Source organism: Solanum pennellii, chromosome 3 (genome assembly GCF_001406875.1).
Source record: "Solanum pennellii chromosome 3, SPENNV200".
NCBI lineage: Eukaryota > Viridiplantae > Streptophyta > Magnoliopsida > Solanales > Solanaceae > Solanum > Solanum pennellii.
In genome coordinates, this window is record NC_028639.1 from 67,886,628 (window position 1) to 67,906,938 (window position 20,311).

The following is a 20,311-nucleotide window of genomic DNA, read 5'->3' on the forward strand; positions in this document are numbered from 1 at the left end:
GGCTGCTGCTGCGGCTGCTGCTGCTGCCGTAGGTTATAGTAATGATGATTTGAGTGTGTCTGTATCTGTATCAAGTGCATGTTCCAGGATTAGTTATAAACAAATTGACAAGGACCAGATTGATGTTTCAAAAGCAAAGGAACGAGTCCAATTACCCAACGACTTCACTTCCTCAAGAAGTCGCATTAAGGTACACAAAATAGTTAACTATTACGATTGTTAGTTTAACATGTAATTACAAATATTTGTTTATAAAAGAGAATATAAAAATATACAATTTATTAACGCGATACTTTAAGATATTGAGCTTACTTAACTAGGTGCATATGCAAGGGGTTGCTGTTGGACGATCGGTTGACTTGACTGTATTAAGAGGTTATGATGAACTTATCAGTGTAGTTGAAGAGATATTTGATATCAAGGGAGAACTTAGCCCTAGAATCAAATGGCAACTTGTCTACAGGGATGATGAGGGTGACATGATGCTTGTGGGGGATTACCCGTGGCCGTTAGTCTCTTTGCTCTTTTAATGACCCGAACTTATAATCTTTAGAATTGAAAAGGCGATAACTGACCATTTAATTTCTTCTTATTGCAGGGAGTTTTGTGAGATGGTGAGGAAGTTATATATATATTCGAGTGAAGAAGTGAAAAAGAAATATTCTTGACGCAAGTTATAAATTTGGTGATCTAAAAAAAGATATAGTACTAACAATTTAAACAATTTGTTACATCAATTTATCGCCATGAAGAAAACAATTCTTGATCTTGAATACTTGAAATGTGTATAAACATATGCTTAAATATAACTTGTAAAGAATAATATGTGCTTACAGTAAACTAAACTTTTATCATTAGAAGGTGAAACAAAACACAGTGTTCATTGAGAAAGTATTTCATAAATAATCTATCAGTTGGCTAAAATATGCTTCTAATACTACTAATATGACTTTGATATAGTTGATACACTTCATCTTCCCATTCAAGGAGGGAGCGCGAATTTCAGGCTATTTCGTTTTAAGCTTTCCTATTACAACTTCTTTCAATCCAAATATGAATTGGCTGCTAAAAATTGGTATGGCATACTATTCGATCATTTGGTTTTAATCCGTCAAACAAAGTGTTTCCTTTCCATTTCCAATTCTACAGAGCTGGTGTCATCACTTCCCTTGTACTTGTACCACCTAGCACATATTATGAAATACACGACATTCATGATTCCCAGCGCGGTAATTAAGAAATAGAAGTAATCCAATTTCCCCTTGTTAAGGTCTTCCGGTAGCCAATTGCCTGTTTTCGCCTTTCCTGTTGTGTTGTGAACAATATAGATCAGTAAGCTGTTCAAGTAACTCGAAGCAGCCATTCCCAAGAAGAGGAAAGACCCTGCTATGCTTCTCATATTTTCTGGGAACTGTTTGTAGTAGAATTCCACTTGTCCAATCGCGCAAAATGCCTCTGCAAGTCCTGCTAAGGATAACTGAGGAACCAACCATAAAGCTGACATGGAAGAAACTAGTCCTCTTTCTGAATGTAGCCCTAATGCTGGACTTGTGAAAACTAGGTTTCTCCTTCGTTTCTCGATGAATGCAGATACGAGGGATGATAGAACAGTGAGGAATATGCCAAATCCCATTCTTTGAAGGATTGTTATGCCACCTTCTTTTCCAGTGATTCTTCGGAGTAATGGCACGACTATACGGTCATATATGGGTATCCAGAGAGTGAGACTTAACATGGAGAAAATAGTGTAAGTTGCTGCTGGAATTTGGAAGTTGCTGGTGCCAACATGTCTGTTTGATTGAAGAGCTTGGTAGACAACAAATTGTTGCTGCTCAACTATTGCAACATGATATATAATTGCTGCAGCCCAAATAGGAATTACTCTTATAACACATTTAGCTTCTTGCACTTGCTGCAAACTGCATAGGTTCCATGGATTTACTGCTGATCCATCTGACTTGAGTTGGTCTTCTGGTGTTACTATTGCAGCCTTGTCAAGAAACCTTGTATCGTAGTTTATTAAACAGCTAGTTAAATCGTACGCAATCTGTTTCAATATATCTATCTAATTTTTTCTTTGATATCAAAACTAAACATATGTTGATCAGAATATATGTGTAAAGAGACCTTTTCTTTTAAACGAACTAATAAAAAAGTAAGAACATAGAGAGTAATAGACAAAAGAAAAAAATGACTTAATCTACTATTAATGATTAAATTAGGTCAGCTAATATGGCTTTTCTATATAACATAATATATGATATGTGCTTTAGTATTAAGTGACCAACTTCCTAGTCCATGCACCCAATACCATGAAATATCTTCTAGGCTAAGGTTTTTTTTCTCTTTGCTAATCTGACACCTGTGAATACAAGGGCCTACCATGTGATTACACATATTGGTTTAAATGATAGTGAAAACCACTAAATTGTGTTTCTTAGTTGTGTACGTAACCATATGTGAATAGTGAATAGTTGAAAATTGGCACCAACACTACACCATGTTTTTCACACTAAGTCAGCTAAAATGGAGATGACAAAGGTAAAACAAAGTCTCCATATTTGGCTCATTCCTTCTAATTCAGTAGTATTCACAATGTAGTTTTAGAGTTTTATAAAATTCGTGTGTAGGAGGAGAATATGTGAGACATGTGTGTTACGTTAATACTTGTGCGCACCTCTTTGTAATCCGAGTGAAATGTGTGAGGTTATTTCTTTCAATATTTCGTATTATACTCTCACATTTATGTAGTGAATTGTGGACGTAGGTTCGAATGACCGAACCACATTAAATGTTTGTCTCTTTTGGTATATTTCTCGTCTGTCTTCTCACTCATAATCTTTCAAGGTTTGCTTTGTTAGCTTTTGCATCACATGTAATTAATTATTTCGAATAGTAACAAGATGATCCAAGGCCATTTCAGGAAACTATAGGTTTAAAACTATTTCACTTCCCAAAAAAGAGAAGAGATTAAAGTAATTATTCTGTATATAAAAAAGTTGTGGTTTGAGTGACAATTGATTCTGGTAAGTCATGTAAAATGAAACATGAAACTAACTAAAGAAAACAGGTATAATAAAATGGTGACAATTCATGCTTTTTTTAAATTCCATCCTAATTATAGTTGCCATGTTAAATTTTCAGGCCAAGATCACAGTTTTAAAGTTGATTGGCATATCTAGAAAAAGCTTAACTGCACTAATATAAATAATAAATCAGGTCCATAAATTACTAACTAAATTAATGGAGTCATATAGCAGACACTATGAAGATTAGTTATACCTAATGAACATGCAATATGCATAGTGTACTAACATGTGCCCTGCTGAATATTCAAGAACCTATTTCATGAGGAATGACAGTTACTCTGTGTCAATCCAATGAAGATGTAAGAGATCAAATCAAAATTAACTATTAATAAAAACAATACTAGTACTAGTTTGATCATTTTTATTACCTGAATTGATGAGTGTAAGGCAGCTTGGAATTGATGGACTTGAGAGGAGTGTAATTGAACAGTGATTTCCAAGGTTGCTCCGGTAATTTTAGCCTTCTTTTCTTGATAGAAACGACCACGACTTGCGCTATACTTGTCAACGGACTTCCCTCTGGTTTCACTTTTACATAAATTTTAGTGCCACCAAAGAAGAGGAAACATGAAATCAACATGAACATTGCAGGAATAGCTAATCCGATGGACCAGCTTATGTCGGATTGCACATAAACCACAAGTGTCACAGACACCATTTGTGCAAATGTTAAGGTGAAAAAGTACCAATTAAAAAAACTATTGATACCCCTTTTACCAGACTCTGTATTAGGATTGAATTGGTCTGCACCAAAGGCTAAGTTACATGGTCTAATCCCAGCTGCTCCTATAATCAGTAGCCCGAATCCACTCAACAAAAAAGCCATTTGCCATCCTGTTGGTCCTATACATTGACTGATATCTTTAGATTCACAGTGAGGAGGATGCAATTTCTTGAATACTGCTGTTAATGTTATCACAAACAACCCCTACAAACAAGAAAAAAACTAAATCAACATTTCAAGATTAATTTTCTTTTTTTACTTCCAACTTCTGGTTCTAATTCGTACCAGAAATGAAGTAATGGATGAAAATCCCAAAGTCTTGTAACGACCGAAATAAGTATCCGATAAGAAAGCTCCAAGCAAAGTGGCGAAATTTGTTGTTCCATTGAAAATATTGATCAGAGTAACAGCTGAGATATGCTTCAAGTTGAAAACTGATGTGAGGTATATCAACAAGTTGGACAGTGTCCCAATTGCTCCAAGTTTCTCAAAAGTTTCATTTCCTATAATAATGCGAATTGTTTAACTCAAGTCTTAAAATCTACAAGATAGCTAGAAACAAGAAAATCGCTTACCAATGATAAATGGCATGGCTTTCACTCCTCTGTAGTTAATTTCAGGCTCTTTCTCAGTATCCTCATCTCTAAAACTTGTTGTTTTCTTTTCCATAGCTTCTATACTATTTTTAACTCTATCCTTAACTGCTGCTTTATATACTCCTTGGGAAGCTGAAATGGAGCATAAACTAGCAGCAGGTACAGTTACAGATAAATAAAAACTGGTTGCTACTTTTTAACCAACCACAATCCTACTTTATTTTATGGAGCATAAAAGGCACTCACTTTGTTTGTACGTTATACTTTGTCTATCTCAAAATAAGTGTGATTTTAAGTTTATTAAAAATTCATTAAAATGCAATATGCAGTTTAATAAGTCACCTTTGTTTTCTTGAAAAATTGAACACGATTAAGAAGATATTATACTTTGGAAGAAAACATACAAACTTTTTCCTTCTTGAACTACTAAAATAAGCACTTATTTGGAGATAATTTGATTTTGCCAAAGTAACACTTATTTTGAGACGAGAATATTTTTTTTTTTTTAAATATAAGGGTGAATCTTGCGGGTTTATAAATAATAATACAAATTCTAATCAGACAGCAACTATTTTAACTTGTACTAATGATAGATGTAAAGTTTAATTCAAAGTAATTCAAAGACGTGTAGTCAACCCCGCGCTTAATGATTTTCTAAAGATAAGGAAACAAGTAGGGACGATGTTGATATAGATACACCCTACAAAAATTTTATCTTTTTGGTATGTGGATGGATTATATTTTATTTAAAACCAAATTTTAAACTTCATACCACTTGAAAATAAATATTAATGAATAGGAATGGTAAATCAGAGAGTAAATCGTTAAAAATATATTTATATCTTTTTTTAAAAAAAATTACAATTCAACTGTTAATTATTTTCTTTTTCTACGTGAATTGTCACGTTGTGAGGAAATCAAATTCTATTTGTTAACTTTGTTTCTCTATTTAATCCGTGTCAAAGACGTCAGTGATACAAATATCTCCACCATAATCTTATATAAATGGTTGGCTTTAAATAAGGGAGTGATTGGTAGATCCAATTATACCAATAAAGTCTCCAATTTGGTCGAGTGAACATCTAAATCAGACAAGGGAGTAGGGACACACAAAATGCCCAGACTGGAAATCACTTTGGTTGACGTTTTGAGTTTGGTTCGTGGACAAAATTATTCCATAAAATTTATATGGTATTTGATCAAAGTATAAGTTTAATTTCAAACTCAATTCTAAAATATTTATTGGATGTGTGTTATGATCTCAGCTAAGGAAATTAAATAGTGAGGCTGCGGGGATTCGAAATTGGAAAACAAAAATCAGAGATTAGAAACAAACGGCCAAGATCATTTGGATTTTAATAAGAACGGAGGGTGCGGATTTTGCCACGTGGATTCGATTTTAAAAGATGGTTAGAGGAGAGAGAAAAGATCAACGAGTTTCTGGTGAACCTTTCCCTCCCTTTTTCTGCTTCTTCTTCGATCTCCTTCCTTTCTCTTCGTTCTCAATCTCATCTCTTTTCTCTTCAAAATGAAGGTTAATCAACAATGGCGATTTATTTCTGTTTTAGTTAGAATTATCGTTTTCTAATTTTGTAATCGAGAACAATTTGAATTCTATAAATCCAGAAAATTCTCAAAATATTACTGTCTATTTTCTTTCAAATTATTTCTGTGAAGCAATTTATAAATACTGGTGAGATCATAACAATGTGTTGTTATTGCTGATCCTAGTATATTAACCTTATTTTTGTGTATTAAACTAAGGATATGCTTAGTAGAAAAAATATTTTCGAAAAGTAAGTGAGTTTATTAGTTCACTAACTCATGCAGCTAGCACACATAAGGTTGCGTTTTAGTGGGGTTTTTTCCTGTGGATAAGTTCTATTAAAGAATGATAAAAGTCTCATGTTGGTGGTTAATGAGATGTGTAAGATTTCTTATAAGACTTGGGACAATTCTCCTAGCTTTGACCTAGCTTTTGATGTGTGAGTTAGGCCAACACCTAATTTAATATGGTATCAGTGGCACCAAATGCTAAGCATTGGGGGTGAGGTAGGGTGTCAAAAAATGAAAAAAGTCTCTGAGATGGATTGACTTCTTATAAGACTTGAGCAATCCTTCTTCATTTAAGCTAGCTTTTTGGGTTTGAGTTAGCCTAAAGACTTAAATTTACAAGTTTTAGATCACATGCGTATCTATAGCGGGTTCATGAAGGACCTCTTGCGATGTACTAGAGGAAATTAAAGCGGGGATGATGTCAATTCCTCGTGGCCTTATAGGCTGGCCACACGTGCTATACTAACACTGAGATGATTTCAAGTCCGCTTGGTCATATGGACTGGGTTACACACTTGCTACATGTGCTACAATAACAGAGGATGATACCAAGTCTGCATGGCCTTATGAGTTGGGCTATACAAGTGCCACAATAACAGTGGGATGATGTCAAGTCTGCATGACCTTATGGGCTGGGTCGCACACATGCTACAATAATAGTGGGCATAGGGTCATACGACTACACACGTACTACAGTAACAATGCGGATGATGTCAAGTCTGCATGGATTGATGAGTTGGGCCATACATGTGCCACAATAACAGTGGGATGATGTCAAGTCTGTGTGGCTCTATGGGTTGGGCCGTACATGTACTACAATAATGGTGGACATAGGGCCATACGACCACACATATGCTATAATAACAGTTGGGACGATGTCAAGTCTGCATGGCCCTATGGGCTGGGCCACATGCGTGCTACAATAAAGGTGGACATAGGGCCTTACGACCACACACGTGCTACAATAACAGTGTGGGATGATGTCAAGTCTGCATGGCCCTATGGGCTGGGCCACGTACGTGCTACAATAACAGTGGGCATATGGTCATACAACCACACATGTGCTACAATAGCAGTGGGGATGAATATGTCAAGCTCGCACAGCCCTATGGGCTGGGCCACATATGTGCTACAATAACAATGGAGATCATGTCAAGTCCGCATGGTCTTATGGGATGCGCCACACAGTGCTACAATAACAATCATAGTACATGTGCTATTATAATAATTATAGTGGGAAGTAAAGTTGTAACGTGATATATTTATTTGAAAATAGCTCCCCAACAAATAATGAAGTCGGTCTCAACCAGACGACCCAAACTCCTTCTCCCATATGATTTTTTCATTACAATTATAGCCTCTAATATTTTCATTACAATTATAGTCTCTAAATAGACAACGAATTACGAATAATTTTCTCCTTTCTCCATAATATCCTCTTTAGATCCGTGTAGGTTTGTAGGTTGATGCAGTTTTATCTTTGCATAATGTTTAAGAATTTATTCACTTATAGAAATTGATAATGTGAAATATTTCTTAAATGGTTAGCGTATTTTGTATCAATTATAGCAAGTCAGTATTACAATATTCTTAGGTTACCAAAAAGCTCAAAATAGTCTCTTTTTTTTTCTTTTTTTAAGACTCAAGGTCATTTTTGAAATTTCATATGAAGCACTAATAATTCCTTATGTTTGCAATATTGATGCACTTTTAATTTGGTCCTTTCTCAAGTTTTTATCTATTTTTTAACATTGATTTTGTTCACAGTTTTATATATAGAATATTTAATCGTCTTTTTAAATATATTTACTAGAAAAAATAACTTCATGTGAGAGGACGTGAGAAGAAGTACACCTTGTTATGTTTAGTAGAAATATTATTGCAGCTAAATTCAAGAGATTAATCACGTTGATTTAACGTGTAATAGTTCAAAAAATTCTTACAACGTCATATGTCAAGGTATTCTTAATTTAGCTGCAAACAATTTTCTATTGTACAGAACTACGTGTTCTTCTTCTTGTAAAATTTTTTTCTATTAAATATATATAAAAAGATGATTTAACATTTCATACATAAAACATGGACAACATCAACACTAAAAAATGGGAAAAAAATTGTGGGAGGAGCAAACATGTATCAAGAACAACTTTAAATCTTAATCCATAAATAAGAGACTATTTTGAGTTTTGTCTCTTACAAGTTGTAATAAGTCATCTCAAACCTGATAATGTAATTGATTGTACAACGTCCACCTTAAAAGTTAAACTAAGTTTGATTATGATACTTTACTTCTTTTTTTAAATGGTAAATTTTTTTTAAAAATTATAATATCTTAGTCGTGTATATATATAAATTTTTTCATAAAAGTTATACTTTAAATAGTTAAAAGCATAAATTTAATTTCAAACTTAATTTTAAAATATTTACTTAAAATATTTTTGTTATTATCGGTATTATTGAACTCTAGATTATTCACCTCATCTTGCGTATCAAACTAAGAATATGTTCAAGTGGGAAAGAAAATAAGAGTTCCTTAGTTCAACTCATGCAGCACACGTAAGTTACGTCTTAGTTCTTTTTTCTGCTAGACAAGTTCTGGATCTATATACAAAGAGGATTATTTCTTTTTTAGGTTTGTGTAAGTTTATAGGTCGATTCAATTTTATCTTTTCGTAACATTTAAAAATTTAACTTATATCAATTGATAGCGTGAAATATTTCTTATAAATGGTTAGTGTATTTTAATTAGTTGATTATAGCAAGTCATTATAACAACAATTTTTTAGGTTACCAAATTTAAATTAACAGGTTGTATAGGTCATGATAACGTAAATAATTGTACAACTTCCATCCACCTAAGAAGTTAAACTAGGTTTGAATATGATATTTTACTTCTTTTCTTAAAAAGTTTATACTGCCAAAATTCACTTTCATTTTTTCTCAAATATTTGTTTGAGTAATTTGAGTATGGATATTTACGTAGAGAGACAACAAATTGCATGTAGGGTATAGTTTATATGATACTTAACAGATTTAATACAATAACACATTTGTCCCAACAAACAAATAATTTGAATATTCTTTAGAAAAGTACATAGAATTTCCATTATCCAATTAATTAAATACATACCATTAAGGAGTAGTATTAGTCAACTAAACTAAAAATTGCAAGTTGCACTTTTGATATTTCAAGTAGCATTGGGTTCTCGTATTTCTTCATTTAAGGTTGTGGTCCCAAATTAATAACAGTACTTTATTGCTCTTGTATTCATATTTAAAATGTTATTTTCTGTTGAGCATTGTCTGGAATCGTTCTAGAAAGAATCTTTAGTCAAATAGTCGGTAGATTTATCAATAATGTTTAGTTGAAGTAATTAAATGATAATTATTTAATTATTTTTTTAATTGTTATTTAGATTAATTCTTTTTCAAACATAAAATGATGAAGAGTAACAAAAGTACTCCCCTAATTAATTAAAACTACTAATTATTAAATTTGGAACATAAATCTCAGAAAAATACTGATGAAAGATGACTAGCTTAACTATTGGGCCTGGGTTCTTCGGACCTTGGGTCATTGGGCCCTAGCTTCTGTATTTCGTCATGCATGCGTCATGGTAAGATTCGTACAGCTCCTATACAAATCGAAGCGAAATGTATAAATTGCGTTTGTATTTGAATAAAGAGTGAGAAAATTGTATATACACATGCAATTACATATATTTTCGTCCTATACACTTATAATTTTATACAATAAATATACTCCCCTGCCAGTTTCTTTTGCCTTTCTCTCTTTCTCGTTTTATACCAATTTTCAAGTTGTATCTAATTTCTCTCTTTCTCGTATTATACAATTTGATTCAATTGTATATTCCTTGTCAAGTCTCTTTTGTCTTTCTCTCTTTCTCATTTTATACAAATTCAAATTGTATATAATCGTTCTATACACTTATAATAATACAATTCGTTTTATACACTTCGTTTTTATACAGTTCTTTGCCCAAGTGTCTTTCTCTTTCTTGTTTTATACACTTCGTTTTATACAATTTGCTTCAACTGTATATGTATAGCGAATTATACAGTTTCTATGTTTGCTATGGAGTGCAATTATGCAAACTTTGCTATAGCATACAAATATGAATTTTTTATATGCTATATGTGAAAGTTGCCCATTTTAATTTTTACCTTTCAAATTTGTGATTTTAATTTTTTTTTCCTTGAACATTTTAAATAGTAAAAAAGTGATCAAAACCATCATTGACATAAAAAAAAATAATCGTAAGACATTAGTCTATGTTTTTTTTTTATCATAATATAATACAAGATACTATGTTTTAGAACACATAACAAGTTATGATAGTTATGCCGGCAATTGAGTGAAAATCCACAAGTTACAAGGTATAACTTAGTTCCTATTGGACATAACTAATTTTATAGAATTTGATAAGATAAAAGTTCTCTTAACTTATTCCGAGCGAATTGGATGTTGCATTAACTTATTCTAGACACGAATTTATATTTAATCAAATCCAATGTGAGTATTAAAAATCAGATTGAAAAAAAAACTATTTTGATCATTAAGTATGGCCAATCGTAGTCTCATGAGTGAAATTTGGTATCACATTAATCAAGTATACATTGCCATGGCTGAACTTATATGTATTTTTATTTAGAAGAAGAGAAGAGAGAATGTTTAATCAAACTAGAGGTTTTGTGGATTGTAATTTATCCATGGGGACTTCAAGATTTTGATCACTTTTTGTTCCTTTGTACTTGTACCATTTGGCACACAGTAGAAAGTAACCAAAATCTAAAACCTCCAATGCAGCAACTAAGTAGTAAAAATAATCCAATTTCCCCTTGTTTAGATCCTCTGCTAACCAATTCTCTGTATCTGATGTTCTTGTTGTCTTGTGAACTATTGTTATCAACAAGCTACTCATGTAATTAGCCAATGCAAATCCACAAAACAAGAATGAACCTGCAAAGCTCCTCATGTTTTCGGGGAATTGCTTGTAGAAAAACTCAACTTGTGCTATGATAGTGAATGCTTCAGAAAGCCCTGCAAGTGCTAGTTGAGGTATCAGCCAATTAGCAGACATTGCTGAAATTCCGCCTCGTCTTGGTTCAATGCCTAGTGTTGGATGCCTAAGAGCTATGTCCCTTCGGCGTGTCTCCACTACAGCTGATACTAGCATGGTGAGAACTGCAATTACTAATCCGATCCCCATTTTTTGGAGGACGGTTATGCCAGCTTCTTTTTTGGTGATTTTTCGGAGAAATGGAACGATTATTCTGTCATAGATAGGTATCCAAATGGACAAACTCAACATGGAGAAGACCGAGTAAGATGCTGCTGGGATCTTGAAATTACTGCCACTGTAAAGGCGCCTGTCGCTTTGCAGCGCTTGAAAGACTAGATAAGTTTGCATTTGGACTAAAACAACATAGTATACCAAACCTGCTGTCCATATTGGAAATACTCTTACAACACATTTCACTTCTTCCACTTGTTGGATGCTGCAAAGTCTCCATGGATTAGCTGCTGATCCATCTTCGTTTGTTTTGTCTTCGGGGCTTAATATAGATGCTTTATTCAGGAACCTGCAGAACCATAATTCTATCTTCTTTTAGTCTTAACTCCACAAAAAAAAAAATACGAAAAAAGGTCAAATGCTAAGAGGATCATTCATTATTATTACCTAAATTGATCAGTGTAAGGAAGTTCAGAGTTGATACTCTTGATGGAAACATGATTGAACAAGGTATTCTGTGGTTGTTCTGGTAACTTTAAGCGCTTTTTCTTTATTGCAGCTACGAGCACTTGCACCAAACTTGTCAAGGGACTACCCTCGGGTAAAATATGGACATAAATTTTGGTACCAACGAAGAAGAAAACGCATGACAAGAACATTAGAAATGTGGGAATAGCCAATCCTATAGCCCAACTCACACTCGACTGAATGTAGACAATGACAGTCAATGATATCATCATGGCAAAAGTGAAAGTGAAGTAGTACCAATTAAAGAAGCTGTTAATTCCCCTTCTTCCTGATTCAGTATTGGGATTGAATTGATCTGCCCCAAAAGCTAAATTGCATGGCCTAATACCACTAGCACCTACTACTAGAAAACCAAATCCACACAGTAAGAAAGCCAATTGTCCTGTAGTTGGTTCAAGGCAAATGCTATCTTCTGCAGTTCCACAATGAAGAGGATGCAGTTTCGAGATTGCAGCTGTGAGTGTCAAAAACAACATCCCCTGTTTACACAAAAAAAAAAATTCAAATTTTTCCCATGAATTACGACATATAATGTAAGCATGTTATGTGTTTTCCTTTTGTACCGTGAAAGAAGATATAGAAGCAATTCCCAATGTCTTGTATCGACCTAAATAAGTGTCACATAAGAACGCACCAAGCAGAGTACCAAAATTGCAAGTACCATTGAAGACATTAACGAGATTAGTAGCGTTAATTGACTTCATATGGAATACAGTGGTTAAGTAAACCAAGAGATTCGATGAGGTTCCAAGCGTTCCCAGCTTCTCAAAGGTTTCATTTCCTGCAAGTCAAATTCCAATAAGAGGCCTAAACTAAACCTGAATATGTACAACTTGAAATTGGAATCTATTTACCTATAATGAAAGGCATCGCCTTAATTCCTCCATACTTGTGTTCCTCTTTTACATGTACCTTATCCACTTCCATAGCTTCTCGTGGTGAAGCCTATAAAATCGATCCGATTTTTTTTTCCAGCTCTTCTAACTATAGTTTTAGTTAGGCAAAGCTGAGAATGTATGAGAGGACAATTGATTTTCTTAGTTTGTTACTAGAGCTGAAGATAATAAGGAAGGTCATTTATTTATATAGGGATTTGGCTATATGTCAAGTTGAAGTAGTTTCTCAAAATTCTTCATCTCTATCATTATTGGAGGACTATTATCGACATTATACATTTATTTTTTTAGCGTTGTCCAAGCCTTGTACCGTGTGCGATATTTCACTTTTTTGGTTTATAAGCAAATTATTTTAATTTTTTCATGTTCGATTAACTAAATATTTAAGATATTATTTTTCTCTAATTCGTGAAAAATAACTTCCGACTCTTATCATACACCTTAATGTAACACCTGATTTCTGCTCTTTCAAATCCACATCGACAGATTGTGCACCTGTCCGACATATAATCTATGTTTTCTAAAACAAAAATTATGATATATATAAATTATTCTAATACAGTACTTCATATGCAATTAAATATTGCTCGATGATTTTTAGTATTTTCATCATCAATCAGTAGATTGCGCATGTTAATAAGTAATTACATGAGTAGACCTAGAAGTAACGAGCCCAGAGTATAAATGATAGTATTTTGGACCAATATAAAAAAAATTACTTATAAGGCGCATGGGCTCCCACGCCTTCCTACTAATTAGGGGCCTCCCCCTCAGTACCCCTATTCTTCCCCTCAACTCCCACTGTTAACATTATTTCCACTCTACATGCTATTCCGTACTAGGGACGAGCTATTATAACATAGAGTTAAGCTTATTAACTTCACATTTTTTTTGAAAAAATATTATAGAATCCTTACAAATTATACATTATATCATAATTCTATATAAATTATAGAATCCTTCAATTTACATGTACAACAATATAGTCCTATATTCATACAGAATTACAACCACAAACTTGATCTGCTTTCGTGGTGACTTTGAGATTAATTGTGTAAGTACGTGCTATTTCATCTGTTTCTATTTAGTTGTCCATTTTAGAAATAACACACATATTAAGATAGCAATAATTAGTATAGTGAAATTATGATTTTACCCTTATTAATTATGGTTCAAAATTGATGAATTAGAAACTTGGAAATTTTTAAGAAGTTTAAATAAGGATATAATAGGAAAAAAAATTGGTCTTTCTTGATTTGTCAAAATAGACAAGTAAATAGAGACAACTAAAAGAGAAAATATGAACAAGTAACTAGGAACAGAGAAAATGTATTAGAGGTAAAAGCAAGGCCGGGGCCACCTTGGGACTAGAGTTTGATAAAAATTATTTTATTAATATATGGTTAAGAATCTTTTTTTTTTTATGTATAGATGATAGATGTTGAGCCCCTTCTCTCACTTAATTAGTGTATTTACTTTTTTTCATATTTTGAAATCTCTTATGAAAATTCATGCGTCAATGAGGAAAAGCCAAAATTTCTGTGACTGTTAGAGTATCTGTTTGCTATTAATATCTACTTCTTTTTACTCTCTTCGATCATTTTAATTATTCAGTTTAAAAAAAATCAACACATAATTTATTATTTAATTTTTTAATTTATTCTTATTATCAACTATAGTCATTTTTCAAAACACAGAATTTATTATATTTAACTGTTGATATAATAAAATCTTTTTATTTGTTATTTCTTAAATAAGTGTCATGTCAAAAATGAATGTATAAAAATGTACAGATATAAAATATCAGGTTGGCTATTTTAAAGGTTGATCAGTATTTAACTCTAGCGTAAGTCGTTAAATCTGATACGATGTGAATAGAGCCAAGAATCATAAATATGTGGCTGTGAAATCTATTTGATAAGGTTAGGCTAACTTTGTAGCAGCTTCAGCTGATCTTTATCATAAAAAATGTATCTTACTCAAGTTCATACAAGAAAATTAAATAGCCCTTGTCGATATGGGATTTCAATTTCTGTATAAACATCTGAAGCATGGATAATAAGGCGAGATAGTCAAATATCAGAAAAAATTAATAAGCCGGTATGAGCTTGGTTCTAATACAGTAATAAAATAACCAATTTTGGTATACAATAAGTTGGTGCTAAATTTGTCCTTGTTGGAAAATATTACGCGATCGTATCCACCCATAAGATAGTTAGATGGCCCACTAGCTTATTATATGGAAATAATTATCGAAATCCCATCTTTTAATTTACTTATTATCATTATTTTTCGTAAGTTTAATATATTTTTAAACTTTCTCATTTTTTTATTAATGTATCTGACGCTCCATTAATGTATCAGGTCCTTTTTTTAATGTATCGGCGCTTTGATTTTTTGGCCATTAGTGTATCCGGACCCTCCATTAATGTATTCAACTCTCTTTTTTAATGTATCAGCGCATGTATCCGGTCTTCTTTTTAGTGTATCAACGCTTTGATTTTTTGGCCATTAATGTATCCGACCCTCTTTTAATTTATATTATTTTATTCATTTGAGAGATTTCTGTAATTATAAACTTTTTTAGAAATTAGATTGTAATTTTATTTTTAAAATATGTGATTTCTGTAATTTGCCTTTAAGTTTATTCATTCAGTTTAAATCATAAAGCAAGCCTATATAAACATTATTATGAGTACTTAAGAAATGTTTGAGTTTACTCATAAAATCAATATTTACATTAGATTTGAGGATTCCTAACGTCCGAGATTAAAAAAAAAATGTGGTTGTTACAAATTCGTTTCTGCTATGGAGAAACCTATAAATCTTATAAGCTTACTTCTTTCGTCCATAATTGTTTGGCAAGTATATTAGATGTTCAAAATTAATTGTCAATTTAAACAATCAAGAAGTAATTATTCATTTTTTCCAAATATGTCCTTAATAATTACTCCATTTTGTTCAATTAAAAAGTTACGTAGACTTTTGATATTCTTGATATAGTAGGATTATATTAGTCAAATTACATCTTGTATTAAATTTTTCTTGAGAGGAGTGCATCATGACCTTACCCTGACAAACAATTGTGGACAGAGGGAGTAGTATTTATTGATTCAAATACTTGAGTATCTTCCATATTTGTTCTATTCCAAACCCTCAACCCCACACCTTTCCTGTTTAAGATAGTTAGATGTTTATTAATAAAAAAAAAAAGTGTTGCTATAGAAAGTCAGTGATCGATGTTGCTATCAAGAGCCTTATAGAAAGCCACTCAAGGCAGTTGAGTTTTCTTTTTAGAGCCTAAGCAACGTGGTCCTTCAGCCAAGTTTGCATATGTAAGTCAATTATATATGAGAAAATGACAAGTAAAGCTAAATTCAGTGTACAACTTTGGGCTACACCTAATAATACTTGTGTCATGTGTGGTTGCAATTCATTCATCTTAATTCCAAAAAACATTTCATAATTTTACTTACAATTAAGTGTATCAATTTAATTTAATTAAGTATTTCATGAGTGTTGTTTTCATATATTAATTAAGATAGTAGATAGATAAGTTTTGTAACAAATGAGCTATCGAAGTTAGCAATCACCACTAATAAATTCTAAACTAAAACGAAGCCTCAACCGTTGGAATAATTGGCACTTCTTAAAAATATCTACAGAATTATTATTTGATGTAATACGCATATCGTCACCACCATTTCATCCAATAATAAATATTTTTATACTTGCTATCAAAGTCACGTATAAATATAAACTATTATGGGAGTGTTTGGTATGAAGATGGAAAATATTTTTTAATTTTTTCATATTTAGTTGGATTAAATGTTTTCTAAATCAATTTATTTTTCTCAAATTTAAAGAAAATAATTTTCCTTCAAGATTTAAGAAAAATATTTTTTCAAAACTTTACTTCACCCTTCAATCACAATATCTTTTTCTTACAATATCACATACCGGTACCCAACCCTCCCCATCCAAAAAAATAATTTTTTAAAATTTTGTTATTTTTAAAATTTTCATATATTTTTTTACCCCTGCACCCAAACCAACCCAGCTCCCCTCCCCAAAAGCTACCTCACGCAATTTTGATTATGGGGGCTCCAATATCAGGTGAGTGATACCATGTTGAAATTAAGTCTTGGCTTAACTCACACCTCAAAAGCTAGCTCAAAGGGATGAGAATTGTTCAAGCCTTATAAGGAGTTCACCCATCTCATTAACCACCGATATGGAACTTTTATCATTCTTTAACAAAAACATTCTCGACGAAAAACATTTTCTTTCGTACCAAACACACCGTTTATCATGTTACTCTTCTATTTTTCAAATTTACTATGTTGGTTCAATGGCAAAGGTGGCACTCAATTAAGTTTTGCTCTGCCCTCCTCCACAACGTAACTCACAAGGATTTGAATCCCCTTGCCATCGTACGCTATCTACCGCAAATATTCTTCCACAAAGATATTACTATATAGTTATAAGAATATTGGTCCTCCTGCACCCAAATGGGAACGTGACGATGTGATATTTTCTACTAAACGATAAGCCTACCAAGTTTGAATATATATCATGGAGACTCTCATAATAATTTAGATATATTTCATACATTCGTTGCATTAATTTATGGACAAACAATTGAAGGAAAATATATTTCAATCCATCACCTTCATCGGTCAGACAATTCAATTCAAATTATTTGGTTAGTTCTTAACTAATTGGAGCAATAATTGGTTTAGACAGCTTTCATTTAATTAAAATTAAAACATGTACATGATAATTTTTCTATAACGTAATTGAAAATTGACTTGAAAACGTGTTATAGTCTATTAGAAGCTTAAGATAGAGATATATTGTCGTGTTGTTCATGAATCTTCTATATTATAAATAAATTATAATAAGATTGTAAAATATAATTTGCACACATATATTTGGCATTGAGTATGGAAGTCGGTTAAATATATTGTTTGTCATACATCACCTCAATAAATGGTCTTATCATTAGTTATTGCAAATGTTAACATATAGAAAAGTGTGCCCCTTATTTAATTAATCTTGTCTTGCCAATTTTCAGGAAATATTTGTCCATGGTAAAGCATGGACAATTAGAATTTCAATTTTATAAGTTTTGAATTTAGAATGGTGCATTATTAGCTTCGCTCCAATAATTTTTTTAATTGGAAATGAGCTATATCGAATTTTTTGATTTGTTTTGTTCTTTTTGAGCAAATTTTCAAGGCAAAAAATAATAAACTTATTAAAGATGGAGTTTTGTTCCTAAAACAAGCCAAGTCAAAAGTCTAAGAAGGATATTTATATTTGTCCAGATAAAAATTTATTTTGAGTGGTCCATTATCATCACAAAGCTAGTAGATTTATCGTAACTTTTATCTATTATACCGTTCATATAAAAAATTTAATAGAAAAAAGAAAATATTAGAATCTTATAGCATCCAGCCTTACATTAAAAATAAGTTGAATATACTAAGGACCCGTTTGGTTGGGCTTAATAAAAGCAGCTTTAAAAAAGTACTTTTGAAAGTGCTGAAACTTATTTTTAAAATAAGCAGTTATGCGTTTGGATAAAAGTGCTGAAGTTAAAAAAAAAGTTGTTGATGTGTTTGGCAAATAAGTGCTGATAAAGAGCTTTTTAAATCAAAATGTCTGAAATACCCTTAAAAGCTGTTAACATAATAAAAGTTAATTAATTTATATTTTACAGCCATAAATAATTATATTTTGCTATCATTCACATATTTCTTTCTCATCACAAATTATTTATAAGAGGAATATACACTTATTATAGATTTTAAAGATATATAATTTGAATAGATAAAAGAACGATTTAAGATTTATTTTAGTTTCATCCATAGGTAATAATAATTGTCTATCATTCACATATTTCTTTATTATCACAAATTATTAATAAGAGGACTTAATTTTTATGAAAAATTAAGAAGAGGAATATAAATTTTTATTTTTCAACATATTATCGGCATCAATCGAGAGAAAAGGAAGAAAGTTAATAAAAAATAATCGAAAAAACTTACTTCAAGATTTATTTTTACTTCAAATTGGAAGAACAGGAAGAAGTTCAACAGCTATGCCAAACGTGAAAAGGAAAAAATGGAAGAAAGAGATGTTAGGGTTATGTGGGTAATTTGGAGATTGTATAAAAATATTAAGGGCAAAAAGGTAAAAATATGGTCAACTTAAAACAGCTTATAAGCTAAAAAAAAAAGCACCCTTACCCCAACTTTTAACTTTTGGCTTAAAATAAGTTTTTTTTAACTTAAAATAAGTTATTTTGAGTACTGCCAAACAGCTAAATAAGTTAAAAACCAGCTTTTAAGTCAGTTTGACCAGCTTTTAAGCTGAGCCAAACAGGCTCTAAAATGTCATTTAGTCTAATAGTGTTAATTGTTAAACATGTTATGTGAAAAGTGTAGATATAAAAATTGTTAAGATAAAAATAAAACATAACGAATTAAAAAATAAATGAACATTTAAAAACGAAAACACAAATAGAATTGTATATTGGAAATCTCTATCAAAGATGAAGTAATCAAATGTAAGATCCTCCATTAATTAGTCGGTAATGGAGGCTGAACATATCGTTCTCCACTTGATAGCAATAGACAACAAATAAATTACTTATAATTAATAGTTATTCGTCCAAATCTTTAATCGACATAGAATTACGTAGTGTCAAACAAATTAAAATCAATTTCATTGATTTGATCATTCATGTACAATTTGGTGACATTGACCTATTTAATTAACCAAAAAAAAAAGTATTTGGTTACATTATTTTTGTTTGGATATTAACATAATTGTGGCAATTAGGAAGATAGAATTGAATTGATCACTAGCAACTTTAACAAGTTTAGTACGTTTTTCCTAAAATTCACACTTTCGTAATTTCTTTATACTAAAGTTGATAATGCATGGAATAGAAAATCCGTGTGTAACGTGACTCATGAGTAAACATTAAATGGACAAATGAAATTTTAATTTGCCATACTTGATTTTTAGTCCTAGTTTGCTTCATTCGTTTTGTTTTGATTTATTACGAAATTTGAAAAGAAAAAAAAAAGAAAGAAAAGACTTATGGATCATTTGGTTTTACGCAAGTAAAAATATAGAAAGTATTTTTTTTTTACGAAATTTATAATTTTAAATTAAAGATATATAAAATATATTAAAATATTTCTAAAATTATTGTTTAAACATATGTAGCATGTGAAATATTAAAATGTAGAAATAGCTAAAAAGAGAAAGAAATATATATTTTTTAAATTAGTGCATGTTTACTAGGTATAAACATTAGTTAAGCTGTCAAAATGAAATCAACATCAACTTTAAAGGTTGTCTATAAATTTAC

General features: G+C 31.5%; 2 protein-coding genes and 1 long non-coding RNA gene across 4 annotated transcripts; 1 reads left to right on the top strand and 2 right to left on the bottom strand.

The window, feature by feature from the left end:
* Positions 1–827: 827 nt before the first annotated feature.
* LOC107014310 (protein NRT1/ PTR FAMILY 2.11-like) lies at positions 828–4,889 on the bottom strand. The gene is made up of 4 exons (XM_015214163.2): positions 4,389–4,889; positions 4,099–4,316; positions 3,458–4,017; positions 828–2,003 (listed from the first exon to the last, which is right to left on the bottom strand). Exons 1-4 carry the CDS (start codon positions 4,480–4,482, stop codon positions 1,112–1,114), a joined length of 1,764 nt encoding a protein of 587 aa, XP_015069649.1. The 5' UTR covers positions 4,483–4,889; the 3' UTR covers positions 828–1,111.
* A 557-nt stretch (positions 4,890–5,446) lies between these two features.
* On the top strand, positions 5,447–6,048 carry LOC114076329. The gene is made up of 2 exons (XR_003577142.1): positions 5,447–5,565; positions 5,675–6,048. It is a non-coding gene; the product is annotated as an uncharacterized LOC114076329 (long non-coding RNA).
* A 4,750-nt stretch (positions 6,049–10,798) lies between these two features.
* Positions 10,799–13,181, bottom strand: LOC107015428 (protein NRT1/ PTR FAMILY 2.11-like). 2 transcript variants are annotated; one of them, XM_027915812.1, is made up of 5 exons: positions 12,883–13,181; positions 12,592–12,809; positions 12,266–12,507; positions 11,948–12,091; positions 10,799–11,849 (listed from the first exon to the last, which is right to left on the bottom strand). In XM_027915812.1, the coding sequence occupies exons 1-5, from the start codon at positions 12,953–12,955 to the stop codon at positions 10,943–10,945; spliced, it is 1,584 nt and encodes a 527-aa protein (XP_027771613.1). In that variant the 5' UTR covers positions 12,956–13,181; the 3' UTR covers positions 10,799–10,942. The 2 variants fall into 2 exon arrangements, with proteins under 2 accessions (XP_027771613.1, XP_015071176.1); XM_015215690.2 differs by having other exon boundaries at positions 11,948–12,507.
* Between the last annotated feature and the right edge of the window lie 7,130 nt (positions 13,182–20,311).